Source organism: Chelonia mydas, chromosome 1, assembly GCF_015237465.2.
Source record: "Chelonia mydas isolate rCheMyd1 chromosome 1, rCheMyd1.pri.v2, whole genome shotgun sequence".
NCBI lineage: Eukaryota > Metazoa > Chordata > Testudines > Cheloniidae > Chelonia > Chelonia mydas.
In genome coordinates this window covers 216771618-216798036 of record NC_057849.1, presented here as the reverse complement: position 1 = coordinate 216798036, position 26419 = coordinate 216771618, and the positions used below count along the sequence as shown (strand labels likewise).

The following is a 26419-nucleotide window of genomic DNA, read 5'->3' as shown; positions in this document are numbered from 1 at the left end:
TGTGCAAAGAGAGAGGGGACTTCCATCTCTCTTGCCCATTCAGCCTTTGGCTGCTTCTAAATATTGCCAGCATAAGTGCCAAGAAATGTCCAGTGGTGGTGATGGTTTTCAATATGTCCACCAGGAACTCGACTAAGATCATCAACTCGTTGCATGGGGGCTACCAAACAGCAATCTCTACTGACATGGGCTGGGCTGGAAAATGTACTAACCAGTCGCATGAGCCATTAGCTCATCTATGAAATTGTGTTTGATAGAAACTATATAGAAAAAAATAGAATGAATAATAAGTTCTCCCTTTAACCTGCTGTTGGCTGTATCACTGAGTTTTAATCTGCCAAATTTTATATCACAGAATCATAAATAGCAGGTTCCCAAGGGGATCGTTTGTGTCACCCCAATGCTATTCATGTCTCATTCCCACTAATATACTACCTAACTTGTTCCCAGATCTCTGCATAGTGTTCAAAGCTATAGTAAATTAACACAGAAAACTGGCGGGGGGGGGGGGGGGGAATAAAGATGTTATTGTGACTGAGGGTTGTTTTTTTTGGAAAATGATGGGTCCTCCTGGGATCTTGTCTCTACAAACATTTCTCCTGTTCTGAGAATGATTGGCAGCTGAGGGGAGCAGAGGGGAAACATTAGTTAGCACTTTCTGAACTGATTGTATATTTAGAATTAACTGGGAAGAAGTGAGAAGAGGAGCTCTCTCTTAGGAACAAGATTCTGAAACAAAGAGTAGAAGAAACACTCCTAAATCTGGAATCTTATTGCATCCAACAAAACTGTGTTAAAAGAACATTAAGGTGGCAAACTCAAGTGCTCAAAGGTTAGGAAATGCTCATGCAACCTTAATTTGGCTCCCTTGTGCATATGCATTATGATACATTCTTTAGTTACATGATCACATACAATTATTTCCACACCACCTCTGCCTCATTCAGTGAGTAGGTAGCTATTCAATATTTCTTTTTATCCTCCACATTCTTTGTGTGGTCCCAGACCTTATTTAATGCCCTGTATCCAACACCCGCACTGAACACATCATTATTATTATGTATTAAAAGCAACTGAAAACAGGGTCTTATAATGGGAAATATCAGACAACTTTAATTATAGGCAGCACTACCAGCGTTGCCTATAACAAATGCTGGAGGAAAGGGGAACCAGATCTGGGCTCCTAAGAGAAGAATAAATCAGCCCGCTTCCCCAGCCTTTAGAGTCCCAGAGAAAAATCTTCATTAGGCTGAAACTATGGCTGTGGAGAGGTGTCACACTGCGGAAAAGGCCTTAAAAGAATGACACTCATAAGGCACACTGGAAAATATGAAAATGCAGAGTTAGTCACTCAAGCCTGGCAACAGCACAAATAGATTGAAACGCAAGCCACACTGTCAGAGCATTCAGTAGAAACCTTAAAAGTAGCAGAGAGAGGGTTCTCCAGACTGGAAGGAACTGCCGATGGGTTAATGTCACTCCAGCCTGCCTTTACTATCAAACAGATTTTCCACAGGGTTTTGAGTCAGGGAATAAGTTTTGCAAAACTACCATGGATGCCAAATGCTGTGGTCTGGTAACATTAATGCAGCAACCACAGAAGTGATCTGAGACTGAATACCTCCTTGTAAGGATTTCAGAGTAGCAGCCATGTTAGTCTGTATCCGCAAAAAGAACAGGAGTACTTGTGGCACCTTAGAGACTAACAAATTTATTTGAGCATAAGCTTTCGTGAGCTACATGCATGCATCCGATGAAGTGAGCTGTAGCTCATGAAAGCTTATGCTCAGATCATAGAATCATAGAATATCAGGGTTGGAAAGGACCTCAGGAGGTCATCTAGTCCAACCCCCTGCTCAAAGCAGGACCAATCCCCAACTAAATCATCCCAGCCAGGGCTTTGTCAAGCCTGATCTTAAAAAGCCTGACCCTCTAGTCGACGTTGGTGAGGCCTCATCTGGAGTACTGTGTCCAGTTTTGGGCCCCACACTACAAGAAGGATGTGGAAAAATTGGAAAACATCCAGTGGAGGACAACAAAAATGATGAGAGGACTGGAACATATGACTTATGAGGAGAGGCTGAGGGAACTGGGATTGTTTAGTCTGCGGAAGAGAAGAATGAGGGGGGATTTGATTGCTGCTTTCCACTACCTGAAAGGGGGTTCCAAAGAGGATGGATCTAGACTGTTCTCAGTGGTAGCAGATGACAGAACAAGGAGTAATGGTCTCAAGTTGCAGTGGGGGACGTTTAGGTTGGATATTAGGAAAAACTTTTTCACTAGGAGGGTGGTAAAACACTGGAATGTGTTACCTAGGAGATTCCACCTTCATCACAGAACCTCACCATGGAGCGAACTAGAGAAATATGGAAGAGCAAATCTTCTTTAAAAAAGGGAAGAAGGAGGATCCTGGGAACTACAGGCCAGTCAGACTCACCTCAGTCCCTGGAAAAATCATGGAGCAGGTCCTCAAGGAATCAATTCTGAAGCACTTAGACGAGAGGAAAGTGATCAGGAACAGTCATCATGGATTCACCAAGGGAAAGTCATGCCTGACTAATCTAATTGCCTTCTATGATGAGATAACTGGTTCTGTAGATGAAGGGAAAGCAGTGGACTTGTTGTTCCTTGACTTTAGCAAAGCTTTTGACACAGTCTCCCACAGTATTCTTGCCAGCAAGTTAAAGAAGTATGGGCTGGATGGATGCACTACAAGGTGGGTAGAAAGGTGGCTAGATTGTCGGGCTCAACGGGTAGTGATCAATGGCTCCATGTCTAGTTGGCAGCCGGTATCTAGCGGAGTGCCCCAAGGGTCAGTCCTGGGGCCGGTTTTGTTCAATATCTTCATTAACGATCTGGAGGATGGTGTGGATTGCACCCTCAGCAAGTTTGCAGATGACACTAAACTGGGAGGAGAGGTAGATATGCTGGAGGGTAGGGATAGGATACAGAGGGACCTAGACAAAGTGGAGGATTGGGCCAAAAGAAATCTGATGAGGTTCAACAAGGACAAGTGCAGAGTCTTGCACTTAGGACGGAAGAATCCAATGCACGGCTACAGACTAGGGACCGAATGGCTAGGCAGCAGTTCTGCAGAGAAGGACCTAGGGGTGACAGTGGACGAGAAGCTGGATATGAGTCAACAGTGTGCCCTTGTTGCCAAGAAGGCCAATGGCATTTTGGGGTGTATAAGTAGGGGCATTGCCAGCAGATCGAGGGAAGTGATCATTCCCCTCTATTCGACATTGGTGAGGCCTCGTCTGGAGTACTGTGTCCAGTTTTGGGCCCCACACTACAAGAAGGATGTGGAAAAATTGGAAAACGTCCAGCGGAGGACAACAAAAATGATTAGGGGACTGGAACACATGACTTATGAGGAGAGGCTGAGGGAACTGGAATTGTTTAGTCTGCGGAAGAGAAGAATGAGGGGGGATTTGATAGCTGCTTTCAAATACCTGAAAGGTGGATCCAAAGAGGATGGATCTAGACTATTCTCAGTGATAGCAGATGACAGAACAAGTTGCAGTGGGGGAGATTTAGGTTGGATATTAGGAAAAACTTTTTCACTAGGAGGGTGGTGAAACACTGGAATGCGTTACCTAGGGAGGTGGTGGAATCCCCTTCCTTAGAAGTTTTTAAGGTCAGGCTTGACAAAGCCCTAACTGGGATGATTTAGTTGGGGATTGGTCCTGCTCTGGGCAGGGGGTTGGACTAGAGGACCTCCAGAGGTCCCTTCCAACTCTGATATTCTGTGATTCTACGATTCTATAAGTTACTGAAGAGATAGCAGATACCATACCATTGTGATCTCCCAGAGGACCAGTTCCAAAACACAAAGGTCCTGGAACGGTTTGTTTACAAACATAGACATGAGGTTATTTAGTACAGCCATAAAAAGGGACTGCCATGTTCTTCAGACAATAGAAGGCATCAGAAAACTATCAAATGGATCTTGCATTTTTTCCAAATTAGACTTGGATAAACTATTGTCAGCTTGAACAGGATCCCAAGTCAAAATGTTCAACATTTATTTCAGTGCTTAAAGATCTCAGCCATTGCCAGAGGCTTTAAAAATTGATTTTTTTCTAGCCATTGAAGTGTTTGAGAAAAGGACAGTCAGCATCTAATCAGACTTGGATTGGACTTTGTCATTTTAGGGGTGACACTGGTTTTCAGCAGAACAATTATGAAGCACAGAAGGAATGTATCTGATCATTTTGCTGCCAACAATCTGACTTTCAACCCAGCTGAATGCGAATCCCACAAGGAATATATACATAGGGTTTCTTTGGACATTTTTCTCTTCACAGCATGGCATTCAAAATGATCCAAAGAAGGCTCATGCCATGAAAGAAGCAGCTGTATCATAAATTGCAAGTTCATAAAAAAGTTTTCTTGGCACGATTCGCCTAACTTACCAGAGTTTTCATATGCAAGTGTTCAGTAAAGGAAATTAACAATAAGAAAAATCCTACTACATTAGAAAGGTTAGAACCATGTCAATTTGACTCCATCAAGGATTTTCTCAGTAAAGATGCTGTTATGTCATAGTTTATTCTTAACTTGGCATCTGAATTAATAGTGCAGGCAAATCCAGCAGGGTCCAGAAGCCAAACTGAGTCAAATACCAAGAGCCATAAATCTGTGCATGTGACCACTAGCAGACAGCTCAAGAAATTAACTCTTTTGAGTCAATTATTCCAGATTTACATCAGTGAAACTGTCAGAAATAGTTGGCCCTTTGTATTTTTTTCAGTCCTTTGAGGGGCTCAACATAATCAAGTCCTGCTCAAGTGGGCCAAATTCTGCTCTGTTACACTGGTGTAAATCCAGAATAATTCCATTTGCCATCTGAGTTGCCCCAGATGTATACTGGTGTCACTCAGAGCAAAATTTGGCCCGTTGAGACTTGAGGGCATGCAGAACTCCACAGGATTGAAACCTTGGGGAGCCATGGGGGCTATGTTCATGTGTGGCAGATATTCCTAAAGTGATTGGATCTCTTCTATATCAGACAGAGAACTTATAGTTCAACATTTTACATTCTGAGCGTCATTTAAAAACTGGTATTTGATTTACTTACCCAAATACTTTTGGAGGTAAAATCAGTGTCTTGGCTACACTCTGGCCTTTCTCAAGATGTGTGATAGCAAGGAAAAAGAAATAGATAAAAATATGGGATTCACATACAATAATCCTCCTCTCAGACCAACATGGTCATACTCTGCATTGGTATTCTGCTCCTCCTATATATGCATAGCTCCTTTTGACTGTGTATGTATCTCTTTAAATTTAAGGGAGATGTTCTGAGTCTGCTTTTTGCTTAATGTACCTTTAAAAACGTGGAGCCTGATTCCGCATTGCCCTGCACCTTGTGTAGTCGTTTACACCTGTGCAAAGTGAGTGTAAAATGCTACGATTCTGACCCATTGACTTTAATTCGAGAGGCAGGTGCTCAGTGCTTCTGAAACTCAGGCCCCTGGTGGCCTCTGGCCTATTGCTAGCATTCAGTTTTTTGCATCACCAAAACCCCTCTGGTAATTGGCAGTGTCAGTCCCAGCAGAGAGGCCCTAAATATCATCTGTACAGCACAGAACATACACTACATGCTTTACAGAACGTGATGAATATTCATGCGCGTTACCATGAAACACATTACAAGACAATATATTGCTAATGACTCAATAAACAAAAGCACCGAGAGAGCTAGTCTCATCTTTATACAAAAGCTGCTGTGTGTGCCCAATAGCAATTAAAAATTATATCGCTATGCTCAACCCATTTGAAAATGATCACCATAAGTAGATAGCTGTTGCATATTTATCTGTCCTTGTAAAATCAAACTGACCATGGATTTATGTAAGGATATAATTCTGGCTTCCACGAAAGAAGGACCCAGTAGGTGTTGATCATATAGAAGGGAAGAACTGATAGTTTAAAGTTGCATTGAGATTTCCATGTAAAGCATTGAGATTTCCAGTTAAAATCCCTCTGTTTTATATTTTAATTATTTAATTTAGTGTCCACGTTAGGCACAATAACTCTTCAAGGAACAACTGACTTTTTTACATAATTTTTAAAATAAATAATGAAGGGTAAAATTTTCAAAAACACCTCAATGAGACTTAGGCTTCTAAGTCACTTGAGGCCAGATCTTCAAAGGTATTTAGGTGTCTAACGGTGCAGATAGGCACCTAGTGGGATTTTCAAAAGCATTTAAACAGGTTAAGCACCTAATTCCTACTGAAATCAGTGGCAATTAGGCACCTACCTGCCTAGCTGGCTCTGAAAATCCCATTAGGTACTTAACTGTCCCCAAGGTCAGAGTTAAGGTTGTGCAGTTTAAATTTCAGTTCTGTGACGGTGAAGGTGATAGCACTATTGAACTGAAATTCCATGTGTTAAAGAAGACGATAGTGTGTTGGTGTGATTGAATATCATGCTGGCAGTGCGCTATAGGTTAAAGACTAGAATTGTGTTGGGTGTGACAGTTGTCTTAATATATTATTTCCTTGCTCTCTAGTGATCATTTATGAGAAAAATACACATTAGTAACCTCAATTTTAAGTTAGCAAAGTTTTTTTGTAGTGGTAATATACAGTTTATGAAAAGCTTTTTACTGCCACATAAATAGTCTGTTTTCTGATTGTTAGGGTAATAATGCATTAAATTCTGTAGCTGCCTAATCCTCATCTGATTATAAATAGGGGATATGTCTTCTCCAACCCTATGCTCATGAAACCCTAGGTGGATTTAACTTCATTAAGTAGACTTATAGCTGGTCGCTAAACAATCTTGTTTTGTTTTACCACATCCAAAAAACTTTATATGCAAAGAGAAGTGACATGCCAGACATTAAGAGTTAAAGATACATTGTTGTTTTTATGTTAAGTAGAAATCCCATTGAAAGAGACAGAGCTCAGCAACCCACAGCTTCAGGCCTAAGGAGTATATTCCATTCTCAACCTGTATACATAACTCCTATTAATTTCACTTTAATGCCTGTTCCAAAGCCCAATGAACTCAATGAAAAGACTGCAGCTGATTTCAATAGGGTTTGGATCAGGCTCAGACAGGTAGATTCACAAGGGACTTAGGTGCCTAACTGCCACTTTAGGTTCCTAAATCCCAGATTTAGATGCCATTCGTATTTACAAAACCCCCACTCAGCTGCTGCCTAACCCTGTAGGCACCTAAATTCACTCAGCAGCGCCTATCTTTTTGCACTAGACATTCCTTAGGCATCTCTGGGCATACACGCTGCTGCCTCACTTTTGTTGTCCAAACACCTAATGCAGGAACCAGGGGAAGATAGGCATCCCTCTGCCTTTCTCACTTGCAGGGGCCTGATCCTCTAGGCATGTGTGCAGCATGCCTACCTCCACCCAGAACATCTGGGGAATGGGGGAGGACTTCCCTCATAACTTTCAAACCAGTGATTATGCTGGGTATGTGGAAGATCCCCAGTTCAAGTACCCCCTCACCTCCACCTGAGGGGGAGAAAGGATTTGAACAAGGATCTGCCACCTTTCAGGTGCATTCCCTAGCCTCTGGGCTATGGGATACTCTGACAAGGGGTTCCCTCAGTCTCTCCAGTTGAAGCTGTTCCACTGTGTATAAATCATTAGAGTCATGGGAGCAGGGGGACTGGCTCCTGGGTCTCCCACCTCACAGATGAGTGCCCTAACCACAAGGCTATGGAGTTATTCTCACTCTCTTTCTGGCCCAGTTAATATTTATATATTTATTTCTCCAAAGTTGAACAGCTTCAACAGGAGAGACTGAGGAAGACCTACATCAGACCACCCTATAGCCCATTGGCTAGGCCAATCACCTCAGTGGTGGCAGATTCCCTGTTCAAACCTCTTTGCATCAGGCTGGGACAGGGAAGACTTGAACCAGTGGTCTCCCATACCGCAGGTGAGTACCCTACCCACTGAGTAGTTTTGAGGTGGTGACTACAGCTACTGCTTGCAAGATGAAGAAATGCCTGAAGAGTGTTCACTGCTGAGAATCCTGAGCAGAGGTAGATGCTTCCCTTTAGCCTGGACTTAGGTGCTGAACTCCCTGAGAGGGCAGGATTAGGACACACCCCTCTCCTTCACATCTCCCATTGGCTAGCTTAGTTGAGGAGCCATTTAGCCATTTAGGGGTATAGGAAGCTTGAGCACCTAACTCAGGTTCTGTGAATCCCAGTGGTTTTCTAGAGGTCTAAAAGTTAGGCGTTGCAACGCTGAGCATCGCAATGTCTAAATCCCTGTGTGAATCTAGCTTTTTAATGCTTTAGGCCCTGATTCAGCAAGGGGCTCAGCCATGAATCTACATGGGAGCACACGTGTAGTTCCATATATGCCAATGGAACTCCTGGTGCGTAAAATTAGACTCATGCTTAATATCTTGCTGAACTGGGGCCTAATTCTAATTAACTGATCATGCTGATTAGGTCTTACGCACATGAATAGTCCCACTGAGTTAAGTGGGATTTCTTGCCTAAATACTACCCAGTGAGAACAGAGATTAAAGAATGGGGCCCTCACACATCTCCAATACTAAATATTGTGTGGCATGATCCAAAGCTCATTGAAGTCAATGGAAGTCTTTCCATTGACTCCAGTAGGGTTTGGATTAGGCCCATGAAAAATGTTACCTATGATACAAACTTTATTGTATACCCTAATCAGTTGTTGCTAACAATGCTAACATAAACAAGAGTACAACACAATCTGTAGCTTCACATTAATACATAAGCCAGCTCTTGATAGTTCTGAAATGTCTTTCCACAGGTTTGATTGTTAAATGCAAAAGGGATGCAAGAGGCCATATCACTAAAACTTTTATACACCCATGAAATCGTGTACCATAACCTTTAGAGCCTGCTGAAAAACCCATAATTTGACAAGTACCAATTTAATATGACATTTGCATCCTTAAGTAGACTCATAGGGATAGCACGTTTAATTTAACAGGGTGATTTTGAACTCACTTGGACCACTGTAAATCACAAATAATTCCGTTGAAATTGATGGATTTACACCAGGGTACAAACAGTGTGTGATCAGACTGTCTCCCTTTATTACTCAGTTACATTATCTGGAAACAGATCTTCCAAACAACAAATATTAAACTGGTTATATTTGTCTGCCACTATACGTGGCAGCAACTTCAAGAAATATTTTATGAGCACTTAGGACCGTTATTGGCCTAGTGCTGAGGAAAGGAATAGAGAGCTGGCAGGTAGAGAGATAACATGAAGGATGTACAGAGATATTTTTCCAATGAAATAATTGCCTAGAGGCTCTCTAAATGTATGTCTCTTGTAAAAGAAAAGAATCCCCAAAGAATACAATTCCACCCTCACAGAAACAATTGACAGCACTCTCATAGCCTAAAACCATTCTTTAACTATTTCTAACTATTTTAACCTCCTATTACATTCAGGCACTCAAAAAAAAAAAAAAAAAAAAACAGGGGAGGGGGTCTTTAAAAACCAGAAAAAAATGGAATGTAAGCTATGAAAAAGTAGAAATGCAAGAAATAATTTTGAGAGTTATCCTACTTCTATTACACAGGCTAACCTTTTCTAAACCAATGCTCACAAAAACACTGCACTAGTGTCACACTTGCTCTGCCCCCAATGCTTGAAGGAAGAATAACATGCAGGATGGTAGATAAGGAAGATAGATACATGTAAGAAAGACAGATCAGGCCATATATAAGGCGTTCACATTGCAATCCATCTTAGTGCAAATGCAGGGCTCAGTTGGACCACTGAGAGACCCCTAATGTTGGAGGCCATGTGATACATACTCTCTATGCTACAGAGAACAAAGCTGATCAAAAAATTGGGATACTTTTCTGCAGAACATTTCAATACTTCACCAGAAATTCAAATACTGAAAAATGTTGACCTAAAATTGGAAAAATTCAGCCAAAAATTTTTAAAAATCTGTTTGAAAATGCTGCTGCAGCACTGCATGGGAGTTGTAGTTCATGTGTCTCATGCTCCCATTTTCCTCTATACACAGGGCTCTTTGGTCAGACTACATCTCCCATGATGCACCATAATCTTGCCTTTTGGAGAGTCTTACTACACTATATTTGAACCCATGTCTACGAGTGCAGAGGATTCGTAGTTTTCCCAACAGGTGCCGCTAAAAAACAGTCCATTTTTCCCTGTGATTGTTTTGCTCTTCTCCAGCTGAGATCTGTCCTTAACTCACTCAGCTGTTCTTAAGTCTCGTATTAATGAGAACACTGTGTGGTTTAATATTCCATATAGGCTGCAACATTTAATCAAGAAATAAATTGAATGGAATAACAGCCTTAATTTTCCATATCCTTGCTTTGGACAACGAGTTAATCCTGCCAGCTGCTGAAATGCAGAGCCAGAGCTCAGGACTCAGATTTTGCTAAATGACAGGACGGAAAAGCTTCCATGGGGCGAGAGAAAAATATACACAGTGCTCAGCAAGGTGAGCTAAGATCAATCCTGAACTGAAACTGAAATGAGCACGGCTGGAAAAGACAGGAGAGCAGAAATAAACCCTGGTTAGGAGACAGGTGCTTAATCCAGCACATGCAAATAGTGTCCCTAGAAGCCATTTTAAGGATTTTCTCATATGACTGTTGTCAATGAGGAGAAGTGGCTACCTGAATGCAATTAGGAGAAATTGAGAGCAGGAGAAGCTCTGAGGGCCAGACGCTGACAGAAGAGAATATTCAAAGGTGTTGTTGACTGCCTCGTGACATCTACTGTGTTCTTGCCAGCCTATCAGCCTGCACCACCTCCACTCCACAGCTTACTTTGCCTTACTGGATCATGAGTAACAAAGCTCCATGGTCAACACACAATATTGATTCAAATGAAACTTATCAAGCTTAGATTTGGTTAAACGTTGGCAAAATGGTGCTGGAACTGGCTAAAGGTTAGTTTAATGGAGATTTCAAGGGAATGCTAAACAAAATTCGCCTGAACTAACTGAAACAAAATGTTTTGTGCTTTTCTGAATGTGATGTTCTTATTTCATCTCAGGTTGGTTGGGATGGATCACATGACTAGTCATATGGATGGTGTGCTTTCTAGTTCCATGATTGGGCAATCCTGCAGTGTGTGATTAAAGGCTAGCAGAAGTCATTTTCACTCTGGTTTGCAAACAGAGAGATTGTGTTTTCCATGAGTCTCTAGGAGCTGTTGTAAAGATCTAGTTTATTTACAAGCAGTATAAAGGGAGTATTGACCCAATCCCCTGGAAGTCTAATCCATCACCCAGGCCTTTGGGTCTCTGATTCCGGACATTTCTGTCAGGAAATTGAAGGGGAGAATATTTCCTTTGCTGCTGTTGCTGCTGCAGGTGCGAATTGATGACAATGAATAGCCTTAGCAGCAAGTTGCTATGAACACATCTCCCCATTCTCTTGTTTTCTACTTCACTCCGTCCATTTCAATTCCCAACCCCACTAAAGACTTTGTAAGGTGGCCCCTCCCCTACTGTAGACTTACAGAACAAATTTTGTTTGACTAAATGAATTTTGTTTCAAGATACAATGGTTTTTTACTTAAGGGAAACTTCACCTTCAACGTGCTTAACTTCAGCAACATCAAGATAAACCCAGAATTACTAATAAGAAAAGGAGGACTTGTGGCACCTTAGAGACTAACAAATTTATTTGAGCATAAGCTTTCATGGCATCTGATGAAGTGAGCTGTAGCTCACAAAAGCTTATGCTCAAATAAATTTGTTAGTCTGTAAGGTGCCACAAGTCCTCCTTTTCTTTTTGCGAATACAGACTAACACGGCTGCTACTCTGAAACCTGCCAGAATTACTAAGTGCTGAAAATGGTAGAAATGAAAAGGATGAAGCATGCACGATATTCTGTGCCCAGTGAAATGTGCTTCTTCTTCCCGTCTGCTCGCCAGCCACACCAATGGCTCGGTGCTGCTCTCACACAACCTTGCCTGTAGTGAGGAAGAGTGGCCTCGCTCTGGTACAGAGGAGATTAAGTCACCCCGTTGGGCGCAGCTAACTCCACCCTACACTGCCCCCTTGACAGGAAGTACAGGGGTGGGACAGGAAATATAAAAACTACATCCTGCAGCTCAGTTGGGGCTGGACCAGGGAAGGAAGCGAATGTCCCTCCGAGGGAGCTGAGCCACCAGCAGAGCGCACAACCAGCAGTGGGCAGAAAAGGCAAACCACTGCCCTGAGAGGTGGACAATACTGCAGGGGGAGTGAAAGAAGGACTGTGAGACTGGGAACCAGGCCCCAGTGGCGATGGAGCATCCCCACCAAGAGCCAGTAGGAAGTAGCCCAGGGTAACAAGACTTTGGTCCTGTTGTGCTGCCAGGAGGCGATGCAGTGACCCCACGTTACCCTGCTGACCCTGTGTTGGGACCACCCATCATGTCAAGTTCCCTGGACTGAGACTCAGTGGAGCAGCGTGGGCCCAGTTCCCCTTACCCCCCAGGGCTGGATGCTCACTGTCCTTTAGGCCAGAAAGACAGAGATACTGTTTATTTGCTCGGCCCACAACCAAGCGCTCCAACCATTGATTGTGGCCTGCTCAGCCCTCATCCTAGAACGCCTGAGCCACTGACTATTGTTGTTTGCTTGGCCAGGAGGCCGGAGCTATAAACTGTTTCAGCGCTCAGCCCATTCAGGAGTCCTGAGTCCCACACGGCATTGCTTAATCTGCCCTTGCCTGGGAGGTCTGAACTTTAGCCTGTTGAATTGCACAGCTCTCAACCCGGAGTCCAGAGCCATAGATGCTAGTTGTTTACTCCAGCTAGGAGGCCTAAGAGAGAGACTGTCGAATGGCTCAGCCCCCACCTACAAGGGCAGAGCCGTAGCTGGCTTGATTGTTGAATCCTCACCCAGGAGGTTGATCAAGAGACCGGAGCTGTAGGCTGCCTGTTGATGTGTTGAACCCTCACCCAGGAGGTCTGAACTGTCATTTGCGCAGCCACCAAGCAGGCCGCCCAACAACTTCATCCAGCAGATATACCAATTCCCCGACACCACCAGCGGGGGTGCTCTGAGCCTGAGACACGGTAGGCTTACACTCCCGCTCTGTAAGATCAAGTTTTCAGTCCACGAAGGCAGAATTATCTAATGGCTCTAGCAAGGAATTAACATATTGTTGGGCAATGAGTTCAAATCCCAGATGAATCACTAGGTGGCCTGCTCAGCCCTCATCCTAGAACGGTGGAACTATCCTCTCCAAATACATGTTACTCTGAATAACACAGGCAGGAAGTTAAGTTCACAGGGTGTCTACACTGCAAGTGAAGGGGTGATTACAGTAGGCATACCTACAATGTTTGGGAAGGCATACCGATGCAAGCTTTCATCTAGCTAGCATGGATAATCATAGTACTGATGACATGGTGGCACAGACTAATTGCTCATGTAAAATGCTGCCAGGGACTTAGGTTGCTAGCCTATGACACCACATCTTCACTATATTGTTACCTGTGCTAGCTGGATTAAATCTAGCACAAGTATGCCTACTTGTACTACAATCACACTTACACTTGCAGTGTGGACATACCCACGGGGCTCAACCCTCAGAAGTGCTGCCTGTGAAGTCAATTAGAGTTGGTGGTACTTAATATTTCACAGGATTGGAACCCTAGAGAAGAGACTAGACCCCGATGTGACTGAAGGTCAAATGTGATGTCTCCTTTTGCATCAGTTGGCTGAGCTGTACAATTAGGCAAGAAGCTCAATCTGATTGTCGGGGGGAGGGAAAAGAAGTGGCTTCTCGGATGTGGCCTGATCTTTGCTGTGTAAATAAATGAACAGGAAGTGTTTCACCCAAAACATCAGTTTAACATAGATTTCTGTGTTTACTATTCATTTTTTTTATAAACCCTATTTATTAAAATATTCATCCTCCATAAACACTATAAGAAAAATCATCAAAGCATGCAGGAGAAAAAACAGCATGCCAGATACTCAGCTTGTGTCAGCTGGCAGAGCTCCATGGACTTCAATGGACTATGCTGATTTACATCAGCTGCTGTATGCAGCTAGACAGAAATTCTGTTTCAATAGAGAAAATGTACTCTAGTCCCTGTCTCCGCATACTCCCCCAGAGACTTAATAAAGAGCTTGAATGAGGGAGAAAAAGGGCAAGATACTACATCATGGGCCTGATTCCGATCTCCATTTACACCAGAGTAACATCAGTGGCTTCAGTGGAGTTACTCCTGATATAGCACTGTAAGTTAGGTCAGAGTCAAGAACAATAGGTGTATCTCATACCTCAGATCTTACATGATCTATATACAGCCCCCATCCGTAAATAGTGTCTGACAGCCTCACCATCTTTAATGTATATAGTATCTTTAATCTGTATATAGTAACTGAGAGCCTCACCATCTTTATAATGCTCCTGTTAGGGTAGAGCTGGGGTATTATCTACATGCACCGATGGGGAACTGAGGCACAGAGAGACTCAAGGTAGATCTACACTTTGAGATGGGGGTGTGATCCCCAGCTCAGGGAGGCATACCCACACTAGCTAGCTCTGATCAAGCTATTACGCTAAAAATAGAGAGGCTAACCAGCCTGAGTACATGCCTAGCATCTCAAATGGGTACATACTCAGGTCGGCTAGCCCCTTGTGCTGCCACGGCTATCCTTTATATTTAGCGCACTAGCTCCCATTGTCCTAGCATGTCTCCTTGAGTTGGGAATCACATCCCCAGCTTGAAGTGTATACGTACCCTCATTTACTTGCCCATGGTCACACAGGAAGTCTGTGGCAAAGCAGGAAACTAAATGTGGGTTCCCAATTCCGAGGCCAACACCTTAACCTTAACACTTACTTCTCTATTTATTGTGCCCAGGTCTAAGATTTCAGCTAAGAACTTTTTCTCTCCATAATTTCCTTGCATATGTTTTGTTACTGGAATCTTCACTTCTGACTGGAAAGCCAAGACAATCAGATTTATTTATGATGCTGTAACGTTTCACTCTCAGAATACAAGGAGAAATTATTTTCCATCACTGCACTTAACAGAGTTTTCAAAAAAGCAGTCTTGGCAGTGATTGTCTGAATCCTCCTCCTTTCCAATTCTGATGTCTAGCTCTCCAAATTGTTAATCCAATGAAACCAAAATAATCCATCTTCCATTCCAATTTTTCAAAGCAAGACTCAATTTTTGTGTTTGCAGACAAAAGGGACAACATTTTCGCTGCCTTTTAAAATTATGTCTTTATTTTATTAGATTGTCTGAGGCGAAAGGCATCTCCAGGACCACAAGGTTCAATACACTCTCCATCATAAAGCCCATATAATTTCCTATTACATTATAGGAGCTAAATTGTGTCCAGCGTTTGCAGATGCTCAAGGGTGGGGAAAAGGCTCAAGGGACTTTCCACTCATTTGTGCCTCTGTGTAGCAGCAGAACACAGTCATATTCTCAGTGCTCAGGACACACAAAATCTCCATGAAGACAGTACTCACAAGTGACATTAGCTGGCCGTAGAGGATTGCCCACTGCGTGCTTTCTAAGGGTGGGCAACTGCTGAACTGCAGGTGGCATTGTACCTCTGTGAGGGCACCGCTGTAGCAGGCCAGTACAGCTAATGGCTGAGGAGTCACATCTGGCTCTAGGAGTAGTTCCCTTGCTCCTTAATATGGACGTGTTTTTATGTTATTGTATTTAGGGAATATTCCCAGAGAGGAAAGAAAAATGGGTTAGGAAACCCCAAGTTATCACAGAACTTAAAATCCATCTGACCCTTCCCTTCAGTCCCCAAAATACAGGCTTGACTGTAAACCAGGTGCTGTTGCTGAGCATCCAGCATGGCCAGTGAAGTCAATAGGAGTTGCAGGTATTTAGCTCCTATCTGGCTCATTCACTTAGGCTTCCAACTCCCAGAAACAGCCTATGAGTCTTCTGAATAACAGCCAGCTTCTCTGCCCATAGGCTTTAGATTAAACACTTCTGGCACCACGCTCAGGAGCCGCGCACAAAGAACGCTACGCAGCTTCTCCACGCATAAACAGCCAGGCAGAAGCAAGTGCTGGCACAGCTCAGGGGAACCAAGCCTAGATCAAAGTCAAGCGTGCTGCTGAAGCTGGTGGGCAGCGTACTAACCAGCAGAATGCTCTGAAATCGGAGCCCAAAGCAACTGACTTTGCCATTCACCGGCCACTACTATTTTTATCGGTGATCTAAAAATAGTTTACAAGTAAAAGAGGTTAGTGTAATGTCATGACTAGAATGTGCCCTGTCCCTTGTCCCCTCCTGGTACCTTTGGGAACAAAAGTCTGCTACCCTCCTAGCACAAATCACCACAAGCAGGGCAAGGAGGGCTGGGCGGAAGGGAGGCAAAAGTACTAATTCCATTCTCCACTCTGACCCAGCCACCCAAGCGGCAGCAGATTGGTCCATCCTAAAGGGGACAAGTTATCCCCCATCTGCCTACTGAACCATCTAGTGCCAGTCACTGTCAGAGACAGGACACTGAACTAGGTGGACCAAAGCTCAGATCCAGGATGGCAATTCCCATGTTCCTGTGTAGAGTACACACTCTCCATGCACTCCTCCATGCACACTCCTGGAGCTCTCTTGGGTTAGTGTAGAACAACAACAGCCCCAAAGCAAGCACAATCCGTCCCTTAATGACCCCAGGACAAACAGCACATTCTACACTACAAAACAGCATATAGAATCATAGAATATCAGGGTTGGAAGGGACCTCAGGAGGTCATCTAGTCCAACCCCCTGCTCAAAGCAGGACCAATCCCCAACTAAATCATCCCAGCCAGGGCTTTGTCAAGCCGGGCCTTGACAATTTGAGTAATTAGACCGGACATCAACAAATGTGCTATAGTGAATGACCCTATACTGGCAAGGAAACAGACCAGAGGATCCAGTAGGTCTTGTCTATCTCTAAGTTCTATGATTCTTATTAAATATAAACATTCCTGGATCTTATTTTATATTATTAATGCACACCCCAAAATACCTTCATTATAATGAGTCAGGATAACAATGTAGGAGATACCCTAATTCTGGGAATGTCCTGACTTTTTAGTGTTTGATTTCACAATCCTGAACGTTGTATTAATTCTGAGAAGGGATAGAGAGCATTTAATTACACTGGGCATAATCCTCACCTGAGCCAAATGTATGTCCTGCACAACTGGAGTGGGGAGGGGAACGTGGTTCTCAGCCAGAGTTCCATTCCCCCAATCCTGGACTGGCTAAAAACCAAAACAGCCCCCACTATAAATTAGAGCAGCTGAAGGGGTAGTCTAAGTTATACTGGCTGCAGAGGCAAGGCACCAGCTGAGGATAAGATGGAATGGGATGCGCTCTGCTTTGCTCCCTAATCAAGCTCTACACTACGTGAGCATTCCCCTGTGTCAGTGGGAATTCTCAGGTGCCCCTTTAGGATAACTTTCTGGCTGCTTTTCACTGTCTCAGCAGCACAAAGCAGCTGGAGTAGAGCTAGCTGGGACTTCTCTGGAAAAAAATATGGGGTTTTTATCAGAAAATGCTGATTTGTTGAAATCAAAAGTAGTTGCAGGGCAGGGTCAATTTCCACGACTCTCCCAAGTCAAAACCTGTTTTAACCTAAGTTTCAAAATTATCGAAACACTTGACCCAAGCTGAAATGGTTTTTGGTGTATCGGTTCACAAACATTTTCACAATTTTGACTTTTAGTCCTGATTTGGGATGAGAAAAATCTTCAAAATCTCAAAATCCCACAGGATGGGAACACTGTTTCCCAGACAGCTCTGACTGGAGCATGGGCTAAGGATCTGGTCCATACAACTCAGATACGCTGTTTATCATCACAGCTGGCATTGCAACTGTCTGCTCTCCAGTGTTACAAGATTTTGGGACACGTGACCGCTCAGTACAGTTGAAAGACATGTCACAAGCTGTTTTCTCAGTGGTGACATGCTACAACCCGGCTGGCACCGTGCCTCAGAATGAGTCAGAGTCCATCATCACTTCCACTACCCTCCCGTCCCATCTCTCTTGGTGTAAGCAACTTCCATTCGGCGGTATTCTTTCATGCATGGAGTTCTGAAGTCATGTACTGAAACAAATAACATTATGCTTATCTAGTGTTTTTCATCAGTAGGTCTCAGAGCACTTTACAATGGATGTCAATATCATTATCCCATTTTACAGATGAGGAAACTGAGACAATGATTTGTCCAAGGTCAACCAGCTGGCCAGCCGCAGAGTCAGGAATAGAATCTGCGTCTTTTCAGTCCCAAACCAATGATCTAGCCACTAGGCCATGCTGCCTCTCTCAATATCAAAAATCTTCTTAATAGGTTTTTAGTTTGTGTTGAGTTTTACTTTAATTACTCATTGAAAGGCAAATCCCATGCCACAGGAGTGCCTGGGAAATGAAATTCTACTCATGAGCCACAAAGTAATTGTGGAGACTCAGGGCTGCAAGTAGCCCTCGCAGTTTTCCCACTCATCCATCCATAGTGGGGTGGCTGGTGGATTTGTGTGGTTGCAGATCCACTGAGCTTCTCATTAACACAGACCACCTTAATGTCTTCATCCACCGTGGCAGAGAAGGAGCTTTCACAGATCTGGGCTCTGCAGTATTCAGAGTTCACATCCATATTTAAGGACTACTGGCATCCTGCATACCAGGGGGTACAGCAGAATCACATGATTTTCATTGTGTCTGTGGCCCTCTGTACCCATGGAAGAGAACCAGGACTTTCTGTAAGTATAGAGGGAGGTTGATGTAAATGGTGGATTCTCTGTAACTTGAAGTCTTTAAACTATGATTTGAGGCCTTCAGTAACTCAGCCAGAGGTTAGGGGTCTATTACAGGAGTGGGTGGGTGAGGTTCTGTGGCCTGCAATGTGCAGGAGCTCAGACTAGATAATCACGATGGTCCCTTCTGATGTTAAAGTCTATGAGTTGAGGCACTAGACTGGGACTCAAGAGATCTAGATTCATTTCTTGGCTCTTCCACACACATCCTGTGTGACCTTTAGCAGATCACTTAATCTATCTGTTCCCCATCCGTAAAATGGGGATATTAGTACATCCTTTCTCCCATCCTTTATTTAATCTCTTTAGATTTTGAGGTCTTCAGGGCGCAGGCTGCCATGCTGTGTGCTTGTAACGCAATTAGCACAATAGGAGCCCGGTTTCAGCTGGAGCATCTAGGTTCTATCGTAATAAAAATAGGGCTATTACAGGGACTGCAAAATGCAGTAAAGTGGGGGGCATAGATTTCTCACCCTGCCTGACCCTCCTCTTCCCCTCTCAGACACCTCATCACCACCAGCAACCTGACCCTCCTCTCCTCAGCCCATAAACCCCTACACCCGCCCCATCCAAATTTGAGTGAGTGGTGTTGCAATCTGGCACACAGGGTTGCACCACCACACACTTCTGATCCAGCCAAGAAGTGGTTGGGCCCTGGCCCATGTACTCCTGCCTCCAAATCCACAGCCTATGGACTATGACATCAGTCAGAGATGTAAATGGTACATGTGGATGAGTATAATCATTGGATGGTTTATGACAGGGGACTTAGACTTCAGCTATGTATATAACCCCTATCACTATAGCAGTCAGGTTATAAAGTCCTTGTATCACTCATGCCTTCATGCCTTTTTTTCACACTACTCCCTGCACCTGGAACAGCCACTGACAAGGGTCAGGAACGGATTTTGTTCCTGCCAGTGTACGCTGGGAGATTTTTTTTTTTTAATTTCCTTCCTCTGAAGTATCAAAGTTGGTCACAAATGGAGATAGACAGGGTGGGCCAGGGGCTCTGAGGTGACTTTGAGTATTCTCTCTCTCGGGTACTTGGCTGGCTGGCTCTTGCTCATATACTCAGGGTCTAACTGATTGCCATATGTGGGTTAGGAAGGAATGTTCCCCCAAGTCAAATAGGCAGTGACGCTGGGGTTTTTTAGTCTTCCTCTGCAGCACGTAGGTGGGGGTCACTTGCCAGGATTATCTCTGTACATCTCACTTAATTATTTCCCTGACATTCCAGAAGCCTCAGGCACTGGTGCACCTCACTCTCTCCTAGTCTCTGCCTGTGGCACACAATTGTCAAGTTTCCTGACAATTGTAATACTTTGGTCTTGTTTCAGTTGTTCAGTTTAGTGTGCAGGTGCTGGGTGGTACTGGGGGCCTGTGATGCATAGCAGGTCAGTTTAGATAATGTGGTGGTCCCTTCTGGCCTTACACTCTATAAGACTATGTATCAAGCACACACCCTCTCCTCCTGAAATCTCATGTCTTTAGACTTGTTTTCCATTGCTAAACTCAGCTCTAGAACTGACATCTCCTTCCTCCATACCCATTCACATTAAAAGAATAGACCAAGCAATCCATGCAAGTGCAACAATAGGGATTTTTGGGACACTTTGCATAAATGCTCTTCCAAAAGCAATTTCCCCTTTCCCTTTATTTTCTATCTTTCTGTCTTCCATTATTGCTATAGGGCCCATTTCTGAACCCATTACTCACATAAGCAGCCCCACTGATGTAAATGGGACTGGTCATGTGAATAAGGATTTATAAGATCAGTCCCATAATTGAGGCACTGATCCCAAAGCCCTATTCACATGAATAGCCCTACACTGAAGTCAGTGGGATGGTTCCTGAGAATAAAGCTCTGCAGTATTGGCTTTTGGACTGTACACTCGTCAGGCAGAGACCTGAGCCAAATCTTGCAAGCCAGCCATGAGAGGAGCTTCCATTGACTTCACTGTGAATACTATGCACAGAGGGCTTTTGGTTTCAGCCCCCTGTCTTTTATTTTTCTGTAAAGCACCATGCGCACCCAGGGTGCTGTATAAATAAAGAAATATAAAAGGCCCTGCAAATGAATTTCTTTGTAGAAATGTTGGCAAATAGAGCTCTAATGGACTTCTCATACATAAATACAGGGCTTGATACAATGCCCATTGAAGTCAATGGTGGGGCTCTCCTTCACTTCACTGGACATTGAATCAGGCCCATAGGACTATATCCACAAAGGGGACTTACACTCAGCATTGCAATGAGTAACTTCAGCTGCCCTGGTGCCCAGCAGAAGCCTCAGCCCAAGGTTAGGCACTCTGGCTCCCCACATACTGCATGGGGAGAATTAGGCTCCTAAGAATGTGATTCAGAGAAGCCAGCACGGTGAGCAGGGGGCCACCTAAGCTAGCCAGAAGTGAAATGTTGAGGAGAAGGGTGTGGCCAAGCCTTGGCCCTCAAATGGAGTTAGGTGCCTACATTTGGACTGGAGGAAGATGCCGATCTCCACCTGGTCTTCACAGCCGTGAAGCCGTTAAGTACCCAAGCCAGCTCAGTTCTTTCTCAAAAAAAAAAGAAAAAACTCAGGAGGAGGTGATGACCTTATACCCTGTAGTCCAGTGGTCAGAGCTGGGACTTGGCCCCAGCCCTCCTACCTCCAAGTGATTTCCCTACTCCCTGGGCTATGGCATATTCTGATGTAGGGCTCTCTCAATTTCTCGTGTTGAAGTTGTTTCACTGAATATAAAATAAACAAACATTTATTGGAGCTGGAACCTGGGTCTCCCAGGTGGGTGCCCTAACCACTGGGGTATAGAGTCATCCTCAGTCTCTCATCCTGACCCAATGAATATTGCATTCTTTATACAAAGTGGAACAACTTCTACTAGTGGGGGGCACCACCTGCTCCTCCAGTATTGTTTTGTGCAGGGCCCAATGCAGTAGGCGTGCTCTTAAGTGGCCTCTAAAAATCCCTTCTAGATCAGGCCCCACAGACAAGATAGGTGCGGGATTTTGAGGATCCCACCAGGGCTTAGGTGCTGAGAGGCCAAGCAGCATCAGGATTTAGACAGATTTGTGCATGCCCACACACAGAAATTTAGGCACTATGTTGACTTTGCCAGGGCAACGTTGGCATCTAAAGAATGTAAGTGTCTACAGGGTTAGTCAGCAGCTGAGCAGGGGAGTTGAGGATCTAAATTTTTGTGTTAGATGCCTAAAGTGGCATTTTGGCACCTACATCCCTTTGCCGGTCTAGCCCATAGTGCATATAAATCAGTGTTAACACTGTAAATGTCTAGAAATTGATAAAATATGGGCCTAATCCTGTAAATCCCCTACTGGCATGAATAGTCCTCCTTTACTCACAAGTAGTCCCATTTATTTCACTGGGGTTTCTCGCATGAGCAGGGGTTTCTGGGACTGGGTCTATATTTCTTTTATTTTTTTTTAAACTCAGTACGGTATAAGAAAAGTGCTTGACATACAGTATTTGTAGCCAGGATGATCTTAGATAATGCTGTTACATGTGCGGTGAATTTCTGTAATCCACTGTCCTTTATCACAAAATGGTAATGCTAAATGTATGTAATTGTCTTATTAAGAGCTTCAAATCGATATGAGTAAGATCCAGGTGATTTTAGAATAATTTGGCAGTGATGTTTTGGCTATTTGTTAACTGTTTTAACTGCTCATCTGTCTGAGTGTCTCACTTTTTTTATATACTGCCTGTCACCCTAGTACCTTAGTGCTTTAGAAAATTAAGAGTATGGGCCAGATCACCAGCTGATGTAAATCAGTGTCACTCCATTGACTTCAGGTGGAGTCAGTTGATACCAATTGAGGATACTACATAACTTCATTATGATAAGAACACAAACCAAGGGCCCTATCTTACATTCTTTCTGCTTCCAAAACAGCCTGGCTTCAGGATGAGCTTGGTGAGGGAGGCTCAGGGAATGCAGGTTTGAGCCCCAACTCGGCATCTTATGGTTTTACTGAATAAGGATGTTTGATAGTTAACTAGTTTCAAAAATACACCAATATTTAATCTGTTGCATTTCTAATTATGTGGGGCTCTAGCTCTCTCTCTCCTTTTTAAAAATTAAGAAACGTTAACAGCTGAAAATTAATAAGCTAATAAACGAGACAATATTTTACCAGATGTTATCAATGCATCCTTGCTGGCTTCATGCATAGACATATACAATAGAAAATGTCTATCTGCAATAGTCCAGTCTATAATTTTGCTCTCGTTTCACAAATCTTGCATTTGCATAGATTATAAGGAGCAAAAAACCTAGCCCGTAACCAGGATACACTTCCTTTCCGAGTGCATTTTTTTAAGAAAGCCATCCCTGCAGATGCATAATGCAGTGGGTGCAGCGTTGCACAAGACAGCAGGAGAGGGGATAGACCCTCCCCCCAAATGCATCGATATCAAGTTTAGATGGAAGAGAGAAAGTTAATGCGTTCAGCTCATATGTCCCTCCCGCCCCCATTTAAGGACAATGAAGGGTTCTGAAAGTAAGCAGCTGGGCTTATCTCCTCTGCCTCCAGTACTGGGCAGGAATCTGGGACCTCTGGTACAGTACGTGCCATCCGTACTAGGACAGTTTACAGATGTGCTGCCTGACTCCTTGCTATTTATAGCAGCCTCTTCTACCACAGTACTCGAGGGGGTTGTAACGCAGGAGCAGGCATGCTCCTTTGATTTATTGCTGGAATTATATTCGTTTAAGACAACTCCGCTCTTCTCATAGCAGGGCGAGCGAAGCACGTCCCTGGACCTTTACCACACACACCCGTTTGCAGAGATTAGTGTCCCTACCACGCAGACACTGTTAGGATTCACTGCAAGGGAGACGGAGGGGGTTGGGGGCTAATCCCTTTTAAATAGCGGTAAAAGAGGGGAAACAGACAGAAGCTCGCGCTCGTGCCTTACCTCTGCAGGGATATTAAGAGAATGGAGGTCAGCCGTGTGTGTGTGTGAGAGAGAGAGAGGCTGAAGCGGAATAGGAGTGTGAGTTGGTTACCATGCAGTACCATGCTGGATACACATTTCTCGGCGCTGCATATCGAGTAACCATACGTGAAATATTCAGCAAGAGCACTGGGCATAGCCTATTAATAGAAGCCGAGCGTTTGGCGCTCGCTCGCTCTCCCGCAGGCAGGCAGCCGGAGGATTTGGTTCTGCCTCTTTTCCCCCGGGGAGCAAGAGACTCGCCACAGCCCCTGGAAAGCCTCCGCCAGGTCACGGCGAGCTCAGTGAGTATCAGGTGCTACTGACCCCATTACCGCTCAGACGCGTCTCCAGAGGAAAGCAGTGCAAGGCCGGGGGAGGCTGGTAAAGGACACGGAGCTAACGCGAAAATATTCTCTCTCTCTCTGCAGCACCCTGGACAGCTCCTAGGGGCGCCTCACCACGCCATGCGAGAGCCTTCTCCCCCAGCTTGCAGGCGGAGCCGGGGGCTCTGCTTGCCCTTGGCAGCCGCGCTCGGAGCTCTCCCAGGTGCTGCAGAGACCCGGCTCCCTAACTCCCTGGCCGGTCTGCGAAGAGCTGCCCGGGGTGCTGCAGAGCTCTGCCTCCTCCTCCTCCCCCCCCCCAACCAAACCCCTCGGAGCTCGCGGAGCTGTCCCGAGGCGGCGCCCCTCCTCCCCTCCCCAGCCCCCTGCGCACCCGGCTGCCCAGCGCTTGCGGCAACGGAGCGCACCGAGCGCCGGCCTGAGGAGCGTTTGCTCCGTCCAGGAACGGCCCGAGAGCCCAGCGCTTCCTTCGCCCGAGCCGCAAAGCACTGGGAGCTGCTTCGGATCAAAGCCTGGCGCCGGAGGGCAGGGCCAACTGGGGCGGAAAGTTCTTGACCTGTAGGGCTGGACGCGCCGCTAGAGAGGAAGCCAGCCAGAGCAGGGGCCATGCAAAGACGCAGCCGCCACCGTGGCAGGAGCAAGCAGAAGGCGCGGGGAAAGTTTTGCACTCGCCGCTGCTCGCGGGGGGTGTGTCCGGGGATGGGGGTCCGGGGGACAGGTCCCTGTGCCTCGCTTCCTTACCTCGGTGTTCTCAGTAGCATTCTCCGCCATTTTCCTCCTTAGGAGCAGGCAGCGGGAGGAGTGTTTCATTCCCATAAGAGCCAGCCAAGGGGTTGGGGCTTGGGGCTGTGTGCTTTTTTTTTTTTTTTTTTTTAAGATCTCCAAAAACTGGCACACGCACAAAAAGGCAACAAATTAATTTGCTTTGTCCTTTCTGCTGCCTCCACTGGCACCAATTTTCCTTTGAGACTTCCAAGTTCTTCTTCCCTTTCCCCCTCTTTTCCGCCTCCACCAAGCTCTTGAGATGAGTTAGGAGGCAACCCCCTCTTCAGCTTACACTACAGGCTGCCGGGCTGCGCGTCCTGCTCCCTCGGAGAAAGCGATCGGGCTAAAAAGGCAAGAAGCACCAACTAAACTGAACTTGGGCGTGCAGTGACCAGCGGGGCATCTTTGTGTCCTGTGGCTAATCTTCCAGAGGCAGAGGGAGCCAGAGACAAAGCAGCGGGGCCAGGAAACCATAGCCCCTTCCTTTCTTCTTTGGGCTCCTCTCTCTCTCTCTCTCTCTAAGTCTCCACTCCAGAAAACTTGCTTTTAAGGAAGGAGCCCACACTGCTCACGCTGGTGAAGCATTTGCTAGCTTCTTTCCGTGGCTATCTTCAAAAGGAAGCAGCATCCCCTTCCTGTTCTTGGGCTGGGCTCCTGCCCTACTCTGCGAGTTGATCTCCTGTACCTTTCTTGGGAGGCACAATTATATCAGTCCCCCCCCACACACACACTCACACACACACAACTTTCTTCCTTCCTTCGCCCCCACCCCTTCGGATCAGCCCCACTTTTCTTTCCAAAGCCTCGCTGCCCTTGAGAAGGATTTTATGGGTCAGTCCATTAACTCCTTCTGCTCCGGCTTCTTTTCTCTTTGGCTTTGGAGGAAGCCTGTTTCGCTCTGGTTTTGTGCGTGTGCCTTCTTCCTCCCAGCTGCTGTTTCCTGACTTACATCTAACCTGAGCCTGCCTCCCAAACAGACTCCGGGTGCAGAAAGATCGCCCTGGTCTGAGCACAGCTGCTCCGCAAAGCCAGAACAAGCGTTTTTGTTTGTCAAGCCCTTCCCTGTGTCCATCCTCCTCCCTGGGAACTGTCGCTAAGTGCCCCCCTTCCCGCACGTTTCCTTGGTTCTCCCTCTCCCACCACCTTTTAGATTCATGTGGTCTTACAGCGGAGCTAGATTTGCCTGGCTCGTTTTGGTGGCTCTAGGGGCGGGAGGGGGTGTATGTTGCACAATGCATTCCTGGGTCTTCACTTTAGTCCAGTGTTGATCTCCAACCCGCTGTGATCGTGTTGATCTCGTTGGGGGAGTGGGGTGAGAAAATAAAGCTAGAGGGGTTTATTTCACGTTGGATTTAAGTACCTGACCAACTTCACTACCATTCGTTGTCCTAACTCATGTCTACCCGTCAGGCCAACATACGTCCAAAGAGGCTTAAACATTGCTTTGGGTGCCTTTTTTAGTACACACATTCATACCCTCCCCCCACCTACCCCCACTCCCCTGCTCTTTATCCTTCTCTCATTTTGACAGATATTTTTTTGCGCAGCCTCTTTTATAATCTCCTGTAACAAAAGAGTGCAA

General features: G+C 45.1%; 1 protein-coding gene across 2 annotated transcripts in view; it reads right to left on the bottom strand.

Moving 5' to 3' along the window:
* Nucleotides 1–26049, bottom strand: part of PRMT8 (protein arginine methyltransferase 8) — a 103275-nt gene extending 77226 nt beyond the window's left edge. For both annotated transcript variants that reach the window (XM_007055634.3, XM_043526800.1), the window contains exon 1: nt 24814–26049. In XM_007055634.3, coding sequence (XP_007055696.1) covers nt 24814–24888 — 75 coding nt within the window. In that variant the 5' untranslated portion in view covers nt 24889–26049. The remainder of the gene's footprint in view (nt 1–24813) is intronic.
* Between the last annotated feature and the right edge of the window lie 370 nt (nt 26050–26419).